Source organism: Orbicella franksi, chromosome 6 (genome assembly GCF_964199315.1).
Source record: "Orbicella franksi chromosome 6, jaOrbFran1.1, whole genome shotgun sequence".
Lineage (NCBI taxonomy): Eukaryota > Metazoa > Cnidaria > Anthozoa > Scleractinia > Merulinidae > Orbicella > Orbicella franksi.
The window spans coordinates 19,050,017-19,075,433 of NC_138150.1; the positions used below are offsets into that span (position 1 = coordinate 19,050,017).

The 25,417-nt window shown below is 39.0% G+C and overlaps 2 protein-coding genes, 1 long non-coding RNA gene and 1 pseudogene across 3 annotated transcripts; 1 reads left to right on the plus strand and 3 right to left on the minus strand.

Annotated features, from left to right (window-relative positions):
• Window positions 1-799: 799 nt before the first annotated feature.
• LOC145490734 (adenosine receptor A2a-like) lies at window positions 800-3,565 on the minus strand (annotated as a pseudogene).
• A 2,150-nt stretch (window positions 3,566-5,715) lies between these two features.
• Window positions 5,716-16,331, plus strand: LOC145489518 (adenosine receptor A3-like). The gene is made up of 2 exons (XM_081468500.1): window positions 5,716-7,026; window positions 15,159-16,331. The coding sequence occupies exons 1-2, from the start codon at window positions 6,888-6,890 to the stop codon at window positions 15,980-15,982; spliced, it is 963 nt and encodes a 320-aa protein (XP_081324626.1). The 5' UTR covers window positions 5,716-6,887; the 3' UTR covers window positions 15,983-16,331.
• On the minus strand, window positions 11,419-15,150 carry LOC145489519 (uncharacterized). Its single transcript, XR_014049604.1, has 2 exons — window positions 14,610-15,150; window positions 11,419-12,030 (listed from the first exon to the last, which is right to left on the minus strand). It is a non-coding gene; the product is annotated as an uncharacterized LOC145489519 (long non-coding RNA).
• Window positions 16,332-20,356: 4,025 nt separating the features above from the next.
• LOC145490936 (adenosine receptor A2a-like) lies at window positions 20,357-22,520 on the minus strand. Its single transcript, XM_081470054.1, has one exon. It carries the CDS (start codon window positions 22,179-22,181, stop codon window positions 21,273-21,275), a length of 909 nt encoding a protein of 302 aa, XP_081326180.1. The 5' UTR covers window positions 22,182-22,520; the 3' UTR covers window positions 20,357-21,272.
• Window positions 22,521-25,417: the final 2,897 nt, after the last annotated feature.

The following is a 25,417-nucleotide window of genomic DNA, read 5'->3' on the forward strand; positions in this document are numbered from 1 at the left end:
TTCGAGCATTAAACAATAAAGTCAGGAATAACGTTATCAGCGTATCCGGAGTGAAATAGAACGAAGTCAGGAGAAAAATTCCCATTGGTTACAGCAAGTGGTACGAGTTTTATTAACCAATCACAAGGCTCGTAAGAATTGTCATATTAAAGATGGTCAAGATACAATAGACAACCTAAAGCTGTAGACGCAAGAAAGAAAAACAAAATATCTACAGACCAACATAAAATGCATCTAGACAAATTAACGAATCCACTGTCCATTTTGGTTTTTGCTCACTGATAGGAAAATTGTATTTTAAGCGATGTACCTCAGAGAGAAACGAGCCTGCAGGAATCCTTTGCTTTTTTAGTTTACAACTAGTATTAAATTCAACTCATAAGTATAAACCCTAATATCGCTTAATTTATTTAGTATTTTGAAGTGTTGCATTACTCGATTTAAATGCGGTCTCCCTTGTCTTCCTGCAGCGCGAACCGTGTCTGCAGCCGTTGTAGTATACATTAGGCTTTTGATGGCAACTTTGACACTGAATCATGGCAAATTATGACCGGATAATGGAAGAATTTCTTGTGATGCGCGACTCCTGTATCGAGACATTTTCCTCAGTATGTTCATGACAGCGTGTCGAATGTGTCTCATCTTCCGCTCAGGTCGTCGAAACGTCAGTCACCAACAACAGTTCTTTTCAGAACTACCCTTACCCGGACGATCACACTATACGAACTAATGTCAAAATACGATCATATGTTGTAAAAGACACGAATACCAATTACTAATCAATCGCATCAATAACAAATTTCGAGGTAAAGAACTCTTTGGAGTGATTAAGTGAGTGGTATATTCCATCACTTTTGCAAACAGCTCGGGCGGAAGTTGCAAGAAAGGACGCCGGTCTTCAGGTAAGATGTTATAATTTAATTAAGATAAAGACACATGTCACTGGCTCGAGTGTCAATCATGTCAGTATTTGTAAACACAACCTAAGTCCATACAGCTTTCAACATTCTACATAAAACATCGCTAAAAATACTGGTAAGATAATATATAGGTTAAGCCACCGGTAAGAGAGAGTAAGGTAAGATACTGGTAAGAATACTGTTTGCGTGTTCATAATAACTAGGTACGCGCACAGGGAGCCCTCATTCCGTATAGAACATGAATAAAAGATTAATCTACCTTTATCGCGCGTGCTTTGTGTTTTGTGGCGGCCATTTTGAATTTTTATTACGAAGTCTGCTAGTGCTAGGTCTGGAACTGAAATTACGGAAGTCTTAGGCGGGTTGGAAAACTCGCAAATTCTCGGAGGACCCGATCGCTCACCGAACATAATAGCTTCGAGCAGGCTCCGAGCGATTTGAATGTGAGGGCTCCTTGTGCACGCGCAGATAAATATATTGGCAGTCATGAAATACCGGTAACTGAACAAAGGGAAATATCGTAGTATGAGAACGGAGAGCGACTACAAACTGTTACAAGTTTCATTTACATTTCTACCACGATATGTTGGATGGTAGTTTGCCAGCAATATGAATGCTTGGTTATGATAAAGTTATAAACTATGTATGATTTCGCCATTATTTTCATCGTCATCGTCGCCTTCGTCATCGTCGTTATCATTATCACGTCTCTTCACGCTAATAAGCGTATAAGATCATCACGTTGTCAACTCAGTCTTCTCTTTCCCGGCGAGCCAACTCGACCGCCAAATTGAAAGGCTACATGCCAATTTTACAACAAGACTAGATCGAATGCACTAGAAAAGCGTCTGGCTAATGCGTTATGCAACGAAACAGGAAGACTTTCATTACAGCGTAACATTCTCAAGGCCTATGAGTTTTTGATTACATCTCGAAACACTCACTATTTGAATTTCTATAAATACGCTCTAGTTTGCGCTCGCACAGTTTACGTCTATTCTGCTCACGATCCTTGTTCGATATACAGAGGCTTATGAGAGAAACAACGACGACACTCCAGACAATCAGGGCAGACATGGCGCTACAATTAAGGTGCTGCGCTAATTCGGAGCCAAGTCATGCTCCGCAGTATGTTCATGACAGCTTGTCGAATGTGTCTCATCTTCCAGCAGTAAATTACTGGGTTCAAAGATGAATAAGAAATGAGAGAGTGCAAGAAAAAAGAAATAATCTATTCAAAGCGATATTCGGGCCGTAGATTGCAATTACCGTCAAACAGATAAAGATTGTCAAATAACAAGCCAAAAACACAAGAAAGACGGAAAACGTACCGATTGCAGATTTAATGAGACTGGCAAAATTTGCCATTTCGCTAGTTTGGGCTGCATTCTGTGCTTGTTGGACCCGAATCTGATTCTTGTGGCGTCTCACGGCCAAATAAATCCTGATGTAAGCTAGTGTTGTAAGAAGAAGACCAATGACAATACCGAGACATATAAAAAGCGAGCGAATATTTGGCGGTACCCACGACGCCATCGAAGACAAAAACGCACTATACACCCATATTGAGATCACCACAGCAACAACCCGTTTGTGAGTCACAAGTTTCTGGTATCTGAGATGAAAATGAGAGCTAAGAACCTGCCTACACTTATGGTTACGACTCCCCAGAACGAAGCGGTAGAAAACACCACCACCATTGTCTCAAAAGCCTTATCCGTGCTGCAGTCAGAAGTGTTTTGTTGTAACTCCTTGACCAGAAGTGAGATGTAAAATGGTTGAATCAGTAAACCAACACCAACGTCAGAAACAGCAAGACTCAGGAGCAATGTTTTTAAAGTCTCTGGCAACGACGAAGTTTTTCTTATTGCGTGGATTGTTACAATGTTCAACATGATGGCGGTATGGCACAGAAATCCGTCGATGACCGTCGAATAGAAGTCTTCAGCTTTGAAACCTGACGAGAAGTATTGTGCAAATACTTCACAAGACGATTTCTTAGTCATGACATCGAATTAATTGACATTGGTCTTGAGATCAACAACTGAATTGAATTGATGAGATTCGCCGAAGTTGTCATTAAAAATTTGTTTTGTTTGCTAATAATGGTTATTAACAAAAAAAGTCTAAGTGGGGCCAGCTGGGCTCACGTAGGGGCCAAACCACCCCCCTAATGTTTCATGAAGGCTATATTTGCTTGGTTTATATATTTCTGAGCCAAGTTTGGCAGATGAGCGTTCTTTGTTCTCCAGTTTATTTTAATTTGGAAGTTGTAACAAAATGTCAGATTATGACGTCATAATTGATGACGTCACCAAAACGTGCTATAATTTTTTGTAAAATCTGATAAAATAATTATGTCATTGGAAAGGCCTTGACTTGAGGAGTAAAATGCCGGAAACCGTTTTTTGCTATGATGATTATTTTTCGAGATATGGTAAGTTAAATATTTTTTGTTGTCCCCCCCCCCGGAATTTGCTTAACCATACTGTCCTTCTTAAGTCAGTCTCTCTGGTTTATTTTTTTCAGTTTTATTCTAGGAAGGCTAATAATCTAGAAAAATAGAAAGCTTGATGTTGTCAAAAATCGTATGGTTTTAGAAATTTGATTTTCGGCTTTGTTAGGATGGTATTAACAGTAAAAAAAAAGGGTGACGTCACAGGTTGTGGCGTAACAAAACTAATTTTAACGCAATAACACTAGAGGGATAATTTTTTATTCCGATTTTCTTCTTCATTTTTGCTTTAGTCATCTGGCACATCACATGTGCAACATAGCTGCATTTGCTGGAACAAAATTACGGCTCCAATTTGGGGATTTTTCTCAAGGGGGGGACCCCATATTTTGCAGAGTTATTTTTCATCTTTAAAAATGCTATATTTCATTTAATTTTTGTGATATGGACAAAATTTTTTCAGGTTTCAGCTCCCCTTGATGTGCTCCTTCGAACACATTGTAAAAAAATATGCATATTAAAAACTTCAAAAGTGGTAAAAAACATGACGTTATCACTGTGACGTCACAACTTTGACATTTACTACCATTTTTCACGTAAATATAATTGGCGATAGGTCTCCTGCTCATCTGCCAAGTTTGGTGTTGGAAGAGACAATACTTTTCAAGTAATGCGAAATAATGTGAAATACCCAAGAACTGACGAAACATTTGGGGGGTGGTTTGGCCCCTACGTGGCTACTTTGGCTTCTGTTTACTAAAACATATATATATAATGTTGAAAAGTATTCCTGAACTGTCAATTCCAGACTGTTTAGGTCTTTTCTGTTTTTAACAGAGAAATATAAAGTTACTGAAGTTCAAATTTAAACACAAATCTTGAACTTTCTTATAACTGATTAAAAGAAGCTCACGAAATAAACGTCACGTGCGTGAGTGTCAGGAGGAAGCTGCGTGGTTGTGAAAACCTAAAAGGCTGTCTGGTCTGTTTTGAATTTTGGCACGTTAGACGTAGTTAATGAGTTGTCGGTGAGAATATAGTATTACCGCCTTGTTGTGAGCGAGGCTGAAAACACTGTAAGCCATGACCAAAAATGTTTCAGCGAATTCTGGGTGCTTGGAAGAGATAATTCGTGTTATTTCCTCAAAGGACGAAGTTTTGAAAAAAGCAGTGAAATAAATAGTATGAAATTGTGATAGATTGAATCAAGACTTGTAATAAGACCTTCTGCACGTAAGTAAACTGACAAACTAGACTTAATGAAGCTCGCAATAGTTTTCTATATTTATTGGATAGTCAACCTAAGGATGACTATCATATCCATGTCCACAAGTATGGTTAACAACGTTTGTATCCAGGAAATATGCCAACTTATTTCTTAATCAAAGACGTGCGTAGGGTTCTTCTTCTAGGGGGTTGTATTCTTACTGATTCACCTCGTTTGAAATGTCGAAATTTGAGACATCTTTTTAGGATTTTACAAACACACCAGTGACGATTACGTCCCAGGTGGTTTTATTCTATTCGGTTATAACAAATCAGGAGCCATAATCGGGGACGGAGACCGTAAGTCTTGGGATCCGCGCGCACCTATGATATGGGACAATTTTTCTATTTTTAGAACAAATTGCGCCATCCTGACGTCATTTATACGCGCGGGTCCACGCACATGTCGGGGGCTCTCGCGTGGACGTTGTCACGTTGCGTGATCAAATGGCGAGAGTGGCGAGATTGTCTTGCAGATTTTTCACAGCGATGGCAGGGAATAAGGCAAGGAATTAGATCCAGGGCTCTTATATGTGGCTTTATGCTCTAAACAAGTGGAAAAGGGGAGTTTTTCGGGATCGAAAACAAGACTTCAATTTCGCGATGTGAATGAATAATAATATGTGCTCGCGTTAGTTGAACGCGTAAGCTCTTGCGTTTGTTCTGTAAAGAAAAGTTATGAAAGAAAGCTCTTTACTCTGGTATCGAGTTAATTTGAGAGTTTCCCAAACAATGCTTAATCATAACCAAACCCTGTTGATGATAGTTTCTTACTGCTTCTGTTTGTTTGGCGAGTTTGCAAAAGTTTTTTTAAGGGAAAGTCTGACGCGTACATAAGTAGCTCATTTGCATAGTGCAGCGCGTGCACCTTCAAATCCGAGTCGGTGTTTTCAATTGTCAACAAATCTTGACAAAGATTTCTTTCGTTGTCTTTTGCGCTGAGATGCTGCAACAATTTTCAACAACGCCAAAAGGCTACTAACATCATGTGTATTTCTTTAACATAGTGAAGTTTTACACTGCGAAAATAAAATAAACAAGGAGTTTTGATAACTCAACCAAAAAAATCGAAATCTTTATTCGAGTACCGTTGCTATTCGAGTTGATTAAAGAAAGCTGATTATTTCTGCTGTATTCACATATTTTCAGCTAAGCTTTTAATATGTTCTCAAACATTTATCAACCTTAAACATATTTAAAAACTAGAGATGTTATATGAGTTCGATGTACGTTTTCACACGAAAGTGGGGAAGTCCAATTTGTCATGTTTTACTGATTGTACAAAACACGCATCGGCGGGCGCTCTTATTCATCGACAACAGACAATTTATTGGATTTTTACACAAACAAAACTGAGCAGCATCTACAGACATAAACTTTGTTGTCACTTATTGGGCCTTGATAAAGCATCAAGCGTTGCTTACAATTTAGGCAAAACTCAAACTTGCAATTACGTTGTTGTACTTACTTTTAATTACTTTGTTTTACTTTTCGGTCAAGAGAGAATGGCGAAATCCTCGCAACCGTGTGGCAAGAGGAGGGAAACTTTGAAGTCCTGAAACGGTGCTATATCCAAATACATCCAACTGTTTTTTGTTGTGTTATGGAAAAGCTGTTAATCTTCGTTTAACATATGTCAGAATATGTGAAACTTAGAGTGGAGTAATGTGGAGCTCTTGCAAAAGAAGCAGCGGAACACAACTTGGTCAGCGATATAAAGAGTGACATAACTAAATTCGGCACTGTCTTACTTGACTCAAACTGGAGTAGCTTGCGACGAAAATACTAAAGCAAAATTCCATGAACGTATTGATTTGTGGGCCAAAAGCATCGAACATTTCGGGAATTTCGGACGCCATTTCCTCGCGCTGTATCCGCAAAAATCCACGCAGCATGTACGCGCGTGTGCCGCACATGATGGCGCAATTTGTTCTAAAAATAGAAAAATTGTCCCATATCATGGGGACAGCCCCAATACTAGAAATGGCGCGCGCTTACGGTCTCCGTCCCCGATTATGGCTCCTGAACAAATTCATGACACGTACAAATTTTAATTATGCTATATCCTGTCCACCAAAACGTCCGGGAGGAAAGCTCTTAAATACTACCTTTGTTTGCGATGGATAGCCTCTTTTGGTAGTAATTAAAGAACCAAAGTGATCCTCGGCGAGAAGAAAAGAGACTGCTTTGTGAAACAATTTTTATTTCCAACCCTTCGTGGTTTGAAGAAACTAAAGTTAACTGTCATGAAGAAATCATTTTGTGAAATATTACGGGATAAGTATCCAAGGGAGTCCGAAGTTGAGGAGTTCTATTCCACGAATATCGCTAATTGTGTCTTCAACAGCTTTCTGTCCTATACCGCCATCATGTTAAACATTGTAACAATCCACGCAGGGGCGGGGGAGAACACTCTGCGACGCCTGGCACTTTTTTTGTGTCTGGGTCATCCAACAAAAAGTGACGTCACATCCGGTAAACAAGCGGGTTGAGTGACAAAAAAAAATTTGACTGCGAAATAATCGTTCTCCCTGTAAGTAAAACAGCAATATTTCGCAATCGGCGGGATATTTTTAACGTTTTATTTGGCCATGAAAAACAAAATTTTGTCTACTTCCTCTCCATATCGTTTGTTTGAGGAACAGAACAATTATTTCTTCAAAAAGACGCTGTTTTGAAGGCGTGTGTTTTTACGAAATGTTGTCGTTTCTTCGTAGCTGAATTCCACAGGAGTCATCGTTTACGTGGAAATAATGAATTCTAGGTAAGTTGCACTCAATTCAAATATTCTATTCTCTTAGGTAGGCATTACACTGAGACAAAAGCGCAATGTCAGTTTTCTACCCGTGGGAGAACCTATTTAACAGAAGCCCAATTTTCGAAATTTACCTTTGACAAACACTTGAGAGTAAGGGAGAGCTGTTAATCGTATCACACTGTAAAGACCCACACACATAACGGGGCGGAACTTTCTTGCCAATCGACACTAACTCAGATTCGTGTTCTGGCTTGTGACTCAAACTGGCATCATAAATTCAGTTACGATTTGTTAAGAATCTTAAACGAGATATCTTAACTTTTCCCTTGGTAATCCCTTAATAATGGTAAACACTTCCTTTAACATGTACATAAACAGGCCGTGAACCCCTTAAATATAAACGAGAGGATATTTTTATGGGCGATTCAGTAATCGGGGCATGTCGTGTTTTTTTTTTTTTTTTTTCCAGTTATAAGGTAATTTATTTTTTGCAACAGTGTTAAATGTCAGTGACACTATAAAGTTTCAATACACTCCCCCCCCCCGATCCTGTGAGGTCAAGCATGCACCTTTAATTGCTTCGATACCTTTCAATTGCCTTGTTTACAGACCAAGTTCCCTATCTTTTAATCCCTAACTATCAAATGTATTTGCTTACTTATTTTGAAAGGTTACTTAGACATTTTGCTCTATTTTCAGTCTGCTTTCTCTATATAAGCTTACATCAAGACATTTCAGTTCCAGGGAATGAGAGAACCCTAGCAATTCTGACAATTCTCTCTCATAGAGTTAAATTATTTTAATTCATCACACTTTCAATGTGCGATCTTAACAAACTATTTGCAAACAGCAATGAAATATCATGCCCCAACACCCAGCCATAAAAGGAAGTCTGGGAACAGGTAATAGCAACAATGACACTGCCAGGCTGGTGAATGTTACAAGCTATTATGAACAAATGTCTGACAATGACGAGTGACCATGAAACATGGTGCGGTGAAACTGAACAACCAGACTGCAACTGACATTGCTAGTGTTAGTGTTGTGAAAGTGATTGCTAGCTAGTAGTGTCTGTGAACTTGGACCAGACCAGAAAAGAAAAGGTTCCATACTAGAAGTTGACTGAGAGTAACAAGTTTGTACTCAAAAACTGAAGAAGCTGCCTGATCAGACAGTCTTAAAGCCAGCTTCATTGCAACTTGTCAAAAGTTCCTGGATTGTGTATGTGGGAGGACTCCATGTAATGACATCTATCGGGAAGCTCTGCTCAAAAGTTTTCAGGCTTCAGATATAACTATTAAAGGGTAAGGGATTTCTGACAAGTTGAATTCAGGTGTATAATGAAAGGGTATGGAAATCTTTCTTTTAGGGATTTCCCTTCTTCTAGTCCTAAAATGTTGTTGAGAATCTCTCATTTACTCTCATGAGCCAGAATGAGTGGATTCTGATATATTGTTCAAAAAGATATTTTAAAACTACTTTCTAAGGGTTTAGAAAAGGGATACAGTATTAAGGGGTTGGACCTTGAGGTGCAGCTTCCTCATTTAAAACTATGTAGAATACCTCCCCCCCCCCTCCCCCCTCTCCTTGTGTAACAAGGATGTTCAAATTGTTTTCTGGAAAAAAGCAAAAAACAAAACAGTGCCAATTTAAGGGATTGTGTGATTATCAAATTTGTAAGTTCCCATTTGTATTTTGAATTAAAATGGGCCTAACATTATCCACAACAGTATAATAACCATACTTTGCAGCTTCAGAGAGAGACTCAAACTGATAATGAAAACATAACTTTTATTTTTGCCCCTTCCTTTGTACCTTGTGATAGTTTTAGGGAAATTCTCAAAACGTCTCTGCCAAAAGAAAAGAAAAAATATAAATGAAAATCACTTTTTTTATCTTGAAAATGATCTCTGAGACAAAAATGTCCTTTTTATGGCTAGTTATTACCTTACAATGTGTTGTGAAGAAACTGCTTATAGGAAAATATAAATGTTCAACAAAAAAAATGAACAGAAAAAAAAACCAACAAACTTTTTCAGAGGAGCTCCTATATTCTTCAACTTACATGTAGGGTAATAGAATCTGTTTTTACACTTTTACACCAAAGAAAACACCAGAGAAATGAGAATTATTGTTATTGTGTCTCAGCTGCATATTTTTTAAATGGAAACATTTCCCATAAAATTTCTACATTATATTCTTGCCAGTCCATGTATGACAACATACCAAATATATTTTGGAGAGAGGAGTACTTATAAAATTAATACAAACTGGTGTAGTTTAATTTTCCATTTAATTTTTGTAAACCTCTTACAGAATGCAACTTTTGGTTAGGTTGCACTTCACTGTCAAGGAAGAAATCACACCAAGGTGGCTTTGCATCTTTATTATGATTTTCATTATCAGTAAAACAAAACACACTTGGACAGGTCTCTTGATCATGAGGGTATTTGCTCATTTACCACCTATAAAAAACAACATATAATGGATCATTTTTACCTGTGCTGTAAATTTTTCAATTGAAATCAGTTTGTTTTCACTTTTAGAGTGGTTTTTAAAAAGGATCACAAGCACACCACCAACCCCTCAGTCCCTATTCCTACCCTACAACAGCACAGCCAGGATCCCATATCAACCCCCCAACATAAGTGATAACTTATCATAATACTCCTACACTACAATACAATCTTAGTACAGACAGACCTAGATTCAAACATCAGATCTCTGACTTTTTGGTCCACTTCATCTCCATTAGGCCATGAAAGCAACCATTGCAAATGTCCTTATATTTGTTGGTCTAATTTATTGTTGCTCTCAGATTCCCCCTTCCCCTTTGATGAAATTAAATTGGTTTAAAAAAAATAATAAACTGGTTTAAACAAATTAAAGCAGAGGTAGAAATTGAGCCATAAAATTACTATAATTTTAGTATGAGGACATTGAAAAATAACTATACTATTAATATCCATATGTTCTACTGTAAAGACAGTGTAACTACTCAAATTGACCTTCATTGTCACAGACAAAAACCTAAAAACATCTAAACACAGGTCAGTGAGGATATTGCCAGTTTTGCTTTTGCCAACAACCATTCTGCCTCAAAAATATAGAAGATAATGACAATAATAACAGAACCAATGTCTGTCAATTCAATAACCACACCAAATTCCCCTCCAAATTCCTTTCGACACCTTACAGTAAAATTTTGCCAACAGCATAAATTCAACTCAATGCTTTAAAGTGCTTCTATCCTTAAATTTTTACCCCTTGAGTCAGAATTTTCAGGTGTATCACATAGAATTCCACAAAAGATTAAAAATGCTGTTTACCTTTTGCAAATATCTGCATCAGTTCCAAAGATATGTAGGTTTAAAAATTAGAAATATGCAAATGAGGTGACTGATGTTGTCATACACTTAACCCAATATTACATCAGGTTAATAGGCTTATAGGTAGAACTACAGGAAACACACCTATGGCTATAAAAATTATATACAGCCTGTATTTTCCCATGGCAACTTGCTCTTTTCCAGTCTCCTCTAACCTGATTTCACTAATTCAGTGATTTTCAGCTTGAAAAACGTTAAACGAGGCTACGACTTTGACCTTGCATGTTAATATGCTTCCTAGATCGTGCTGATGAGGCACCATTGGCAAATATCAAAATGGAAAGCCAAAGGTGGCCAGAAAAGCCTAATCATCAGGGAAGGTTGAAACCCAGTATGTTGCCATGGTAACAAAACTGTTATGCTCATATTATGGAGGACATCTGCAAATTTCATCATAATAGCACTTTAAAGCACTGTCCCTAGGAGCCCATGGTCCCTTGTATCTGGACAATAGTTCAAAACTTGCCTGGGATGGATGATCTAAACGGTAGGTGGGAAACTCCCAGAATATCGAGGAGAGTTGCTGGAATGATTGTATAATTATCTCTTTGCAGGAACTCATTAGACACTAACACTACTAACATGACTGAGTTTGGACAATATATATTTTGTTTTTTGGATACATGTATACTGTTACTGGTCATACAAGATGTACCTTGTTACTGAGTTAAGTCTTAATGTGTGTATTTTACAGGAGGTCACTCCAAAAAACATAAATTTTATGTCAACGCTAATGAAAACCTTGCACTAAGGTTAGCCACTCACAGAAGTTTCAACGTCTAAAGTGCAGGTTTTCCGTATGAAGTTCGCCTCCAAAGAAGCACCCAGGCCAAGTTTTCATGACATCATTCTGTCTGACAGATTTTGTCCTGATGGCTTGTGACAAGCCTTTTGACTACCACTCCGGGTTATGGCTGCTCTTGAGACATATTATTTTGAGCTAAGCATGCTCTAAACTCCAAAATAATAGCATTGAAGATAGTGAAGAGGATAATCGCTTGGAAAAAAAAAAAGATTTTGCTGACCTTGTGACAGATGCCAAGTCAGTTGCAGGTTCTTCTCCTTCTTACCAATTTTGAGTTGGACGGAATGAAGTCACCTAAACACGGCCTCAGGCTGCCAAGACAGTTGCAAAATGGTGGCCTCCGAAGTCGCTTCTTAATTTCGAGATGAATTTCTTAAGGATAGCAGGCACTTCAGAGGCTGAAGCTTTGGTGAGTGGAAATGCTGAATATTCACTTGCTATAAGTGAAGACACAAAAAGTAAGCTTTTTGGAGTGACCTTCTCTGTTAAACTGAAAACATGTGAGCTAAATACAACAAAATGTATATTAAACTTGGGCCAGTTCAGTATGATTTATTACAAGGTTTAAATCAGCCACAAAAAAATTGTTAGCTACTGATATTACTTTGTGAAGGCTTCTGGAAGGGTTATACTTTTATAAAGCACCTGGCAGCAAGTACTATTTTGGTTTACTAAAGAAAGACTTGTTACTGCTTAAGGAAACTGTGTTTGGTACAGTAGGTGTCAAAATATTATGGCTTTGATGACATGATAATAGAGATATCAGCCTTGGTAATTTCAGGGATAGTGGATAACCAATCTCCAAATAATAGAGTTATGGGACTTCACTATCAAAGTGATGCCTGATGCTTACTATAAATTGTGTATATTACTCCTAAAATGTACGATCCAGAATTTTGTTTTGTGGGTAATAGCTCAAATTCATTTTCACCTCTGTGAGGTACAAATATTCTTAAAACAACCAACACTGACAATTTTAAATTACAGTGGAACTCTGTTAATCCGGTTGCTGGGCCACAAAAATCTGACCACATTAACAGTGTGGTTAAAAGGGTTCTTTAAATAAGAAAATGACCGACTAACTGAGCCTTCGTTCAAGCCAGAATCAAGAGGCCATAATAACAAGGTGGCTATGTGAATGGGGTGGCCATAAGGTGGGGTTCCACTGTAGTGATGAACAGATAAGATGATCCTCTCAAACACCTACCCATAAAGATTTTGGAAAGTATAGTTTGTATAATCAGTTAGACAACACACAACTTGGGCCCAGAGCTGACTAGAGATATTCCATTTCATATCCACACCCCCTTCCCCCAGCCACACTCTCTAAATAAGTCAATATTTACCACCTAACAGAAAAGATAAAAGTGCAGAAATAACTCTTTCATAGCCCCATCTAAAGCTCATGTCAACAGAGGAGGAGGGAGTGTGGAAATAAAATAGAATAGCCGTACTAGGGCCCATTTATATGGTCTTGGGTACCCAAGACAACCCTTCTCCTGAGTTACCCTGGCCAAGCTAACTTTTCATTTATTTCTTTAATTGAAAATTCAACCAACTGTTTACAGTTAGGATCATGAACCTGTCTTGCCTGCAAGACAACAAGGGTGGGTGAGTTGTCTAGCCTTGGCTCATGTCATGCCTTGGCATCCTGACAGGCAGGACAACTTTTCTTTATGTAAACACTTTGGCTTGGCTAACCGGGACAACTCTTCGCATGGCGAGTGTCACATGATCCCTAGATTTAGAATTTAAAGCAGCAATATCAATTTACAAAGAAGAGAAAATTAACTCAGCAAAACCCACTGTGATTGAGTGACTGAGGGAAACTCAAATAAAGAGGGATATTGCCCATTTGATTATTCAATAAGGGTTTTGAATAGTCATGCAGGGTCAAATTCAGCCAAATGCATGGGGAAATAAATGGCAAACAATCACTTTAAGATCAAACCAAGCTAGAATTCTCAGCCCACCCACAATGGAGCAATCACAACTGACCTTTGTGAATTATTTGATGCATGTGTATGAGACAGCCATTTTTCATTTTTTTCTTTACAAGATGGAAGGTAGATGCCATTTAAACATTGATCAAATAATGAACAAAGGTCCCGTTGCTACAGAGCTACATTGTAACCCCACCAGATTAACAGAAGATGAGGTGTTGTAAACAGATCTTTGGAAGAACTAAAAAAGCTGTGAAAACAATCACCAGCGGCCTGTGTTTCCACAGCATCTCTTGTTGAGTCAATTTGATATATAGAACATATCTTTAAAATCTCAAAATAGTCGAATTAACTAATTATGACTTCCAAAATCTGCGATTCTCCCTACCCTATTTATTACCAGAATAAAAATTCGATAACCTATTTACCACCATGGTAGCTGACACAGTTGCCCTAAACATAAGATTTGACGGCCTTTTGTCTATGGTCTTATCAATAATGATGAAAAAGTAGCTTCTTCTAAACAACATTACCCAATTCAAGACTAGAGTACAAAACCCATATCCTATTTAAGGCCAAAATGGCCAAAACTGATACCCTATTTATGACCAAAACGACCGAAAAACCATACCTTTTGGGGCCACACATACCCCCTATAGTGCATATAAGGGAGTACCCCCACCCGGGGTCACAGTAGAAGTGGGTACCTGTCAAAAGCGGAGGTAAAGTTAAGGGCCAAGGAGCTAACCCTAAACAGGCCAACCCCCCTCTTTTGGAACTGCCCAAAGAAGTTGATCCCCAGGCCTGCATTGCAGTTCAGACAATACAGAGGAATGTACAGTTGACCACTGGATAAAATTTGAATTCTGTCCAGCATACATGTATATTTATGAACAACTTCACAGTACCCGGTGGGGTACCCCCAGAAAATTTGGTGGGGGAGTGCTTCACCCCTTTGTTGATCTCTTCGGGGAAATCTGATATCCCCAAAGCTCACCTCTGACTGTCAACATTGCTTATTTCTTACAGAGAAAAACCGTATTCAACAAGAGATACGGAAATAGGATACTAACCTTGAGTATACGCTTCAGCATGTCTTTTCCACCACAAGCACGTGGATATAGAGTTTCAACTGTGTTCACTTCTAGAAAAAAACGGCTTCTGTTAAATATGTTCCCGTTGTACACAGTGCAAACTATGACCAGCAATACTTCATCCAGGTTGTTGTTAACATTATAGGCTATTGCACTTAGTGTTATCACCGAATCACGAACAATAAGAACCAAAAGTCGGAACAACACTAGTTTTGAATATGTGTAAAATCCGCCATTCGATGACAGAAGGCTCTCCGTTATTTTCCTTCAAAACAATACTAAACTGTTCTCTTTTGCCAACAGTTTTGCTTCAAAAGTCGAAAAAATGTGCCTTCAAAATATTTCTATCCTCAGTATGGAAGGACACGAACCTGATGGTTTGCAAATAGAGGAAAATCTTCCCCAATCGAAACGCCATTTTTTCGCTTTGTGAAACGAGCTGCGCGGCACTGTTTAAACCGGATGTGACGTCACTTTTTGTTGGATGATCCAGTACAAAAATTTCAGGAGTCTTCTGCCCCGCCCCTGCAATCCACGCGATAAGAAAAACACCGTCGTTGCCAAAGACTTTAAAAACATTGCTCCTGAGTCTTGCTGTTTCTGATGTTGGTGTTGGGTTAGTGAACCAGCCATTTTACGTGGCACTTTTGATTAAGTGGTTGCATGAAAACAATCCAGGTTGCGACACGTATAAGGTTTTTTACTTTATAGCATCTTTATTTTCCTCAGCTTCGTTCTTGGGCGTTGTAGCTGCAAGTGTAGACAGGTTCTTGGCTATTCATCTTCATCTCAGATATCAGGAACTTGTGACTCACAAGCGTGTTGTTGCTGTGGTGATCTTAATATGGGTGTTAAGTGTTTTTGCCTCTTTTTCAATGTTCTGGATTCCACGCGATATTTTCTCACTTATTATAGCAATTACTGAAATTATTGGTGTCCTACTTACAACGATGATCTACATGAGGATTTATGTAACTGTAAGACGCCACAAGAATCAGATTCAGGCCCTGCAAGTACGACAAGAGGCACAGGCTGGCGAAGTAGCAAATTTTGCTAGTCGTATTTCTGCAGTCGGTATATTCTACGTACATCTCGTGTTTCTGATTTGTTATTTGCCTTATTTTATCAGTTTCGCTGCCTTTAAAATTAACGAGCCGAATGTCACTTTGAAAAGATTCTTTCATTTTTCACTAACCCTTGTAAATCTTAATTCATCTCTGAACCCGATAATTTACTGTTGGAAGATGAGACACATTCGACACGCTGTTATGAGCACACTGAGGAACATGTATTGGCGAAGAAATCCTGCATCACACGAAACCCTTGCATTAGCTGGTCATACTTTGCCATGAATCAGTGTCAGCGTTGCTGTCAAACGCCTAATGTATGTAACAACGGCGTTTTAGCTCGCGTTTTAAGAACTGAGTAATGCAGTACTTAAACAAAATACTGATTTTATCATGTTGCAAAATGATTTCTTTATTTATAGCTGGCGAGCTGCGTTTAATGTTTCTTTTAAAAGCAAGGGATACCTGTAGGACCGTTTCTCTCCAAGATACAACAGCTAGCACACAATTAGCAACCAAAAGGGAAAGCGAATTTGTTAATTAACTTATCTAAATGTATTCATGATATTATTTATAGATAATTCCCATTTCTCGCTGTTCTGTTGTCTCTGTAATTTTAGGCTACCCAATTTGTCTTGTCCATCTTATGGCAATTCTTACGAGCCTTGTGACTGGTTAATAAAAATCGCACCATGTGCTCTTACCAATGAGAATTTTCCACCTGACTTTATACTTTTATTTCAGACCGGATTCGTTTATAACGTTTTTCCTGACTAAATTGTTTAATGTTCCAAATACCGTTAGAACGGGACACTTTTTAAATTTCGAGAACAAACAGGAAAAGTGGCAGCTACTTTAGAGAAACTTTGTCTGTCAGACGGTTGCAGGTTTTAGGTTTACCATCAATTAAAATCAAAAAAGACGTTTTCTTTTACATACAACTGGGTCGCAATATTTCATTTGACGTTCTTTGCAGAACATTTAAATCATTTTTGTGGCTACTGTTGCTAAGTAACGTAGCCACTATGTCACTATGTGTGTAAGTAAGTAAGTAAGTAAGTAAGTAAGTAAGTAAGTAGGGTGTCCAAGTTTCGGATTGTCGTCGGAACTATTCGGTCTTCCTAGACGGCAATTAAACGGAAGTCGGTCGGATGTTCAGAGGCAAAAACTATTCGAACGTATGATATCGATTTTCTCTCGGCTTTACGCGAACGATAATCGGACGTCCATTGGTTTAATCTCTGATTTATACGACGGTACCAAACTGTTACCGTACGACCGGCGAAGCTAAATCGCGCTTCTCTCGCCAATGATCGAGTTTTTATTGAATACTCACGTACAACGTTCTGGACGGGAGCTTGGGTTTTCAGGTCAGAGACTCTGTATTTATGTGTTTGTCCTATTTTGGACCAGTAATCTGGCACAGCATTCAAGCAATGTGCACAGTGTTTCTTCGTAAAGAGAGTTTAGGCTTCTTGAAGGCGTGAAAAGGATTTTTTCAGAAAAACGTCTCTGGAATCGCCGATACGTGTAAGAACGCCATGACATCCGAGTGATTTGTGCAGGTCAGCATTGGGAAAACATTATGCATACATGAAAGCCCACAGAGCAAAGCCAATAACCAATATTCAGTTGACTATTTCAAAGTTTCATGTGATGATTGCCCATTAGGTCCCGGCACTGCATATTTGAATTTGTTTTCATTGCATAAGCATGAAGTGAAAAAGCTAAGAGAGTCAAATCCTGGTATTGGTGAAGACCTTTGTAGTAAAGCAAGTGTTGATGCTGTTGAATGGGTTTGTAAAACATGACATAGATATGTGGTAAGGTATAAACTCCATGTGCTGTTTTTAATGGCATTTTACATCCACAGAACCAGCTCTCTTAGGCCAAGGGCAAACGTCGAATCCAAGTCGCGTCGAATAAATTAAAAACAGGTGCAACAAAGAGTCGACGTAATTCCAGGGTGGTAACAAGCATCGAACCTGCGTCGATCCTATTTCACGAGTTGCACTTACTTCATTAACGGGAATAGACACGTGTCCCCGTGCTATTCACTCGATGCGCGGCTGGTTACTGCTAGGACTTGCTAGGGAAATCCCGAAATACAGTGCTATTCGGGCCTTACTTTGGCAGTTAATTGCGAAAAATAGAAAGAGAAGAACTCCATTATATACAGCTCTGAGAACAGTGCATCAGAGACGACAGCTATTGCTCCAAGTGGCATGCTTGACCGTGCTTTTGCTAGCGAACAACAATGGAGCAGCGGTCCTGAGTAGCGGTCTTGATAGCTCGCCATTCCCCGGTCGCAAAATTATCTTTGCACTGCGCATGCTCGTCAGGTGGAAAATAGCGTTTGGCAGATGGAGGAGTATGTATTTTTGCGACGTTTGCTCAGTCCATTACATTTGAATCAATTATTTTGTAATTTGCATGATTTATGAATTGAGTTCAGCGCGTGTTTAGAGCGGCGTTTGTGAAACGCCGAACCACTGTCGCATTATCCGACTTGGCAAGGAGAACTTATGCTAGAGTCGAACCAATTAATTTGAGTCGAACTTAATTGCTGCAAACGTCGCACCATTCATGTGCCTATTTCAAAATTAATAGGTTCGACGAATTAAGTTCGACTAAGGTTCGACGTTTGCCCCAGGCCTTAGACTTAAATGAATACGAATGCAGATTGTAGCACCAAGAAATGCATTTCAAAAGGTAATGCAGCACAGTTTACAGACACAGAATAATACAATCAGCATGTTGTCATGACTACCATGTAAGGCTGGTGCAATCAAAGTCAATTTAAAAAGAAAGTTGCAATATGAGAGTTTTGCATTGTCATTAGATATCAACCCTCAGAATTTAGTGCAGGCTGCTGATTGGTTGACGAAAAATAGCAATCTTTACAAAGATGATGGGATTGTTTTTGATCCAGAATAAGTTATTCGATACAATGAAGGAGTTTGCAATATGAAAATGTTAACAATGTTGTATGGATAATCAATCATCAGCAACAATAAATGCTATTTTATAAATCAAGCATTCTAATTAAGAAACACTTTTGCTACAAAGCAGGGACCTACTGAGGCACTGATCGAGGTCATCTAAGACTGTAAATAGTCTGGCAGAGTTTGGTCTATTGCTAATATTTTGCCACATGTATCAGTTGCATACACTGAGTGGCAGCGCCCGCGGTACGAGCAGCAGTCAAAACCGAGCTGTCCTACAGAAACGACACCATAATAGTCTTTTCTTAGCGGCTAACAAAAAAATAAGACAATAGCAAAGTTGCTTTGGCCTCTTCTAATGCTTAATTCGAGAATTCCGGGTTTAATTTGACGAGAAACAGTATGTTTTCTTCAAAATGACAAAACTATTTTCCTACCCGACGACAGCGATCGAACAGCAAGTTGCCGATCGCGGGCAACCCATTTTTGGTGCCAGTTTTTCCGAGACTCAATAGCGCGCGGTACCATTCCCTGCCAAACCTCAGTATTAATCGCGCGTTCAAAAATGATGCAAGTAACCCTAAGAAGAAGCGAAATCACTTCAGCACTTGAAAAGCGTTAAATCACTTCGGTATAAGCAGCAATAGTTTCAAACTCCGTTCAAACATGTGTTTAAGCCTAGGGCCAAAAAAATATGACAAAAAAGCTCTATAAATAACCGGTAAAAGAGTTCTAATTTACTCTTGCTTTCTTTCACGCGAAACATGGCGTCACATGAGTGCGCGCCTAAATGAATAACCAAGCGTGACACCACGCGTGTTTTTTTGATTTTTGTGACGTCAGCGTGACCAAATAAATGCTAATTTTCTCGCGTTCCCTTCGGTGAATTGTTTTTTAATCTGGCTCAGTTCTAACCACATACAGTTCCTAAAAAATACCCTATTTTTGTTAAAATCTGTTAGAGCTAATCTAATATATTTAGAAAAATGACAAATTACAGAATATTGGAAAAACCGTCTGAACAACCTTGACTTTTTACTAATTCAAAATGTCAGGCAATATCATTTCATGATGTGGCAAAGTATGAAAAAATTTCACCGAAGGAAAGTATAAATATTAAGGAGTTTAAGTCAAAATGAGGAATATATCTGCCGGTCATTAGAAGAGATGTTGCCATGGTAACGGCCTTAATCCAAAAATTGACAACCAAACATAAGCCTTATTTTAACAGTACCCATACTGGTAAATCTCTACGGGGAAAACTTTAAGAGAAATTTAAGAGAAAGTTTCCTTTTCTAACTCGCGCTCTATGGGGAGGGTGTTCGTAATTACTCTAGGGAGCCACCTTAAGGGCCCATTAACTAATCTTTTTTAAGCCCTTGCTAGGGAAATTTATCCTATAAAACCTTGTCATTTTTTGTTATTTTAGAGTTATTTCATGTGTTTTAACTTTTTCATGATCAGCAACACTAGCGATGACGTCTCAGGCCACGCCCATGGTCATGTGACTCATTCTGAAAAAAATGTAAAGGCTCCCAAGCATATTACTTTATCGGGATTTTTTCCCTTGATTTAACATTTTAACTTTAATCTTTACTACGCTATGCATAGATTTTGTTCATTTCTAAAAGATCAGATTTTGAGAGAATTTCAAAATTTTGAAAAATTCGTAATTTTCTAAAAAAAAAAGGATGATTCTTTAAAAGAAATGCATAGCTATGTTTCCAACGATGGCTTTAATCGTAACTCGTCGAAAAAAGCTGGATTTAATCAAAAACCACATTTCCTTTAGCATTTAAAGAAACCAGAAGTGCCCGCGATATGTATCGGAAGTTACCCTATCAGCGCGTGCGCAGTTTACCTACCAGAGGCGACGAGCGGCTCAATAAGATCAAACGAAGCTCACGAAAGCCACACAGAGATGGTTTTTCTTTTTCTCTTGCGCTTGCTCTTCTGTTTTTCTCTGTGTTTGTTTTCGCTTGTACTTTTTTACTTTAAACTTTTGTGAAACACAAAGGAAAAACCTCTAAAATGTAACCGAATTTGCAACTTGTTGAATTGTTTGAATTTTCCTCGCTCAGGCTGACTCAAGTAAAATTTCACCTCCTTAGCAACGCGCGCGAGCGTGCGCATGAATTTATTTATACACGGTATCAAAATCATACAAAATATGCTCTTCCATCCAGCCGTGTCTAACCTAGATATAAAAGTTACAATTTATAAGTAATCTACCACGAGCACTATTTCTACTAATACAACTTATACTTATCAGTACTAATACTAATACTACTCTTCAGTGAGAAAAGTTTCCCGTCTTCAATGGCTTCTTGTTAACTTTCATTTCAAGTCAGGACAGTACAGTTTTTTTCCGCCTGCTAAATTCTGATTGGTCCATTCAAATTCTAGGCCCACCGGTCGTATGCAAGGATTACTTTTTGTGTGTATGTAATATTTACACTATTTATTCAGGCAAAACGAATGGGTATGCTGTTAGACGTGTTGTTATTGTAGTTCTTTCCACTCGTGCAACTCGAGGCTAGTCTGCCCGCGGTCGTTCCATATACAGATGGTTTATTAGAGCAGCAAGAACGACACCGCTGAATCATGGTATAGCATGGCCGGCTCTACCATTATGGTGATAGGCGTTTTTTGTGCCAAGACATGTTCCGCAGTATGGTCATGACAGCCTGTCGAATGTTTCTTATCTTCCAGCAGTAAATTACTGGGTTCAAAGATGAATTGACAAATACGAGAGTACAGGCAAAAAGTAATAATCTATTCAAAGTGATGTTCGGGCCGTAGATTGCAACAACGGCTAAACAGATTAACATTGGCAAATAACAAACCAAAAACACGAGATATACCCAAAACGTGCTGACTGTAGATTTAATGAGACTGGCAAAATTTGGATTCTGTACTTGCAGGGCCTGAATCTGATTCTTGTGGCGTCTCACAGCTAAATAAATCCTGATGTAGAGCAGTATTGTGACAAGAAGACAGATACCTGTGCCAATGGATATAAATGGCGAGCGAATATCTGACGGTACCCATAACACCGTTAACGACAAAAACGCACTTAACAGCCAAATTGAGATCACCACAACGGCAACGCGCTTGTGAGTCACAAGTTCCTGATATCTGAGATGAAGATGAATAGCTAAGAACCTGTCTACACTTATCGCTACGACACCTAACAACGACGCGGTACAAAACAAAAACACTATTATGATAAACGCCTTGCTGCTGCACCCAATATTACTTTGTTGTATCCACTTGACCAGAAGTGAGATGTAAAATGGTTGGACAAGCAAACCAACACCAACATCAGAAACAGCAAGACTCAGGAGCAATGTTTTTAAAGTCTTTGGCAACGACGACGTTTTTCTTATGGCGTGGATTGTTACAATGTTCAGCATGATGGCGGTATAGGACAGAAAACTGTTGAAGACACAATTAGCGATGGACGCCCAATAAAAGTCTTCAACTTCGGAGAACGAGGGAAAGTATCGAGCAAATACTTCACAAGATGATTTCGTCATGATGTCGATTTACTCCACTCGGCGACTTACAACACGCTCCAGGATAAACGTTCCGGTTTTTCTCAAGATGACAACTTGTGAAGCCGTCGCTTGCCTGAAATAATTCGTTTGCAGCACGTGATGGTTATTTGAGAAGGCATAAATGTCCCAGCAGTCGCTCTTTCCACCGTGTGTTTGTTGTAAAAAAAATCGTGTTCTTTGTTGAAAAAAACGAAACTGCAGTTTGGCCTTCTGAACAACATAACAAGAAAAATAGTCAAGAATAGAGTGAGACTTGTTATTAAACTATGAGCTCGTAAATAACTCGCAAAACAAATGAGAACCGCCAAAATTGTTTTAAAAAGTCCGCTTTGTATGCTAATAATGGTCATTAGCAAATTAACCAAGTTTATTTAACAAGCCTACTGTGGACCAGCTGGACTACTTTGGCTTAAATGGGTTCCTTTGTTTACAAAATTTACGATTATCAGCATAAATAAAGGTTGTAAAATATTCCAGAACCGCTCTTCCACACATTTAAGAGTTTTGCCAATATAAAATATAAATTAGTTTTAAAAGCAATTCTTTCTTGCCTTATGTGCCTACTAGCGCGACGAGAAGAGACGCCTATAACTGATTAAAATTAAACCAACTTATAAACGTGACGGATGTGGGTGTCAGGTTTATTGTAAAGTAGCCGCGTGTTTATGGAAATCTAGAAGGCTGTCTTGTCCGTGATAGAATTTGTTACTTGAGACGTCGTAAAGGAGTTGTCGTTGAAAGTATAATATACTACCAGTTACCCAAAGACCCAGCAATAATGGCACTGATCAAAAAACCTACTGAAGAGACTGGAGTATGACGTATAACAAGGCCATCTGCCCGTCAAAAACTGACAAACCAAGACTTTGTGACGACCGCATTAGCTTTTCCGTTAATGGATGGTCAACTTACAAAATTCTGTTGAACTTCTGAGCCTCTGAGCTTCTAAAGTTCCTCCTTTGTTCCTCCTTTTCGTTGTGTCGAAAAATTGTCTAAAAAGAGTTATGTTGGTCGTTAAGAGAAGATGAAGAGGCAAGAGAGTTAATCCCAAGTACAGGCCTTGTTCCTTACTTCCCTCTTAAATTATTGCCTTCGACAGAAAAATTCGGCAGAAAAATTCGAGATCTATGAATCTATCTATCTATCTATCTATCTATCTATCTATCTATCTATCTATCTATCTATCTATCTATCTATCTATCTATCTATCTATCTATCTATCTATCTATCGGGGGACACCAATTTGGCCCCCCAAAAAAATTCTTCAGGGGCGAATGGCGTCATTTCCATGTTCGTCAATGAGCTTTCTTTCAAGTGTTGCGCAATATTGCGGACTTTCGAGTGTCGAGGAAGCTTATTGTGGACTGTAGCGGATATATACTGAAGTTGTTTATTTAATTAAAGTTCGAAGTCAGTGTTAATGGCTTTTAAACACCTTACAGATATGTCTTCACGAAATGTGTACGACTTTTCGAGGCAGCTTATTGAAGACTGTAGCGGATAAGTTGTTTATTTAAAGTTCGAAGTCAGTGTTAGTGGCATTTAAAAACCTTGCAGACGTGCATGTCTTCACGAAATGTGTACGACTTTTCGTACGAACAGAAAGCTGTAGTTTGGCTGCTTGTTTGTACCCTCTTCTCTTCGACCGCGAAAGCAATGCTGCTTTCTGCTGAATAAATCGAAGGAGTAAATGAGTTTCACTTCGCCTGTCGCTGGCCTAGATTTCTGTGCGCAAACTATGGTAAACCTAGCGAAAGTGTTTACATAGGAAATGGGTTGAAACTCCCACAGGGTTGCTTTGGTACACCAACATGTCCTCCGTTTCATTGTTTCGGAAGTGAAAATGCCCTATAGCTGTTACCCCAAAGTCAAGGCGATTCAAAGTCGTGTTCGTAAACAAAATAATTGTTCTAGTTTTGTTACTAAAAGCACGTCGTCTCGCATACCGACGGAAGAAACATAGTTGGTGTCGATTTACACGGTCAGTATAAAACACGCACTGGGAACTGTGGACTGCGGACTACGAACTGCGAACTGTGGACTGTGGACTGCGGACTGCGGACTGCGGACTGCGGACTGCGGACTACGGACTGCGGACTGCGGACTGCGGACTGCGGACTGCGGACTGCGGACTGCGGACTGCGGACTGCGGACTGCGGACTGCGGACTGCGGACTGCGGACTGCGGACTGCGGACTGCGGACTGCGGACTGCGAACTGCAAACTACGCACTACGACCTGGGTATAAAACACAGACTTATGTTTTAAACGCGGACTAAGCATTACGGACTGAGCATAAAACGCCCGTTGACTCAGGTATAAAATGGGGACTGCGGACTAAATGCGGCCTCCCGACTGCAGTCCATGTTATCAGGAGCTGATGTTTTTCACTGACCGGTTGAAACTAATATTACACAATACATGCATGAACGAGAACAAACCCTCTCGTATGCACGTGGTGTTACGATCAATTCATTTTTATTTTGCTCCCGCTGAAGGGAGACCAATTCCACGTCTACCTAACAGCTCAGGCACAAAATGCTTTCCCTATAATTTTTTTTTTCAACATACCAAGCCTGCTTTGCGATCAATTCATTTGTATTCGCCCCTGCCGAAGGGAGACCAATTTCACGCCTACCTAGCAGCTCAGGCAGAAAATGCTGTCCCTAGAATTTTTGTTTTTTGAAAATACCAAGCCTACCAAAACTCGAATGCACTCTTTAATCTACGATTTCTACTAGTTTATATTGGCTTAAGGGTCGACTGGAGGCAGCCAATTCTGTGACGCGAATAGCGAAGCGCGCGAGTGACGTCATAACTCGGACAAACTCACACAAGCAAAACGGAATAGTGAAAGATTTGATGCTTTTTCAAGCGCGTAAGCAAGTGTTCCTAAAACAATTTTTAAAGGGAAAATTTGGCTTTCAGTTTCCTCCTATTTCTCCCAGAACACGCTAATGTTGTCTGACTCTCGCGGGGTTCTAATAATTTGCAGTCTATTTTTAGACTTCGCGCGCTTCGTTATTTCTCTCACGTTGACAGCCTTACTGACTTTATATGCATTTAAATGCATTTGCAATTTTGGTGATCGGACAACAAAAATATATATGATCAAACTCACTAACGAACAAAATAATTTACTTCGGTGGAGGCAGTTGATTGAAAATACGTTCACAGTTTAAATTGCTGTGCAAATGTTCAACGAGGAACATTCCA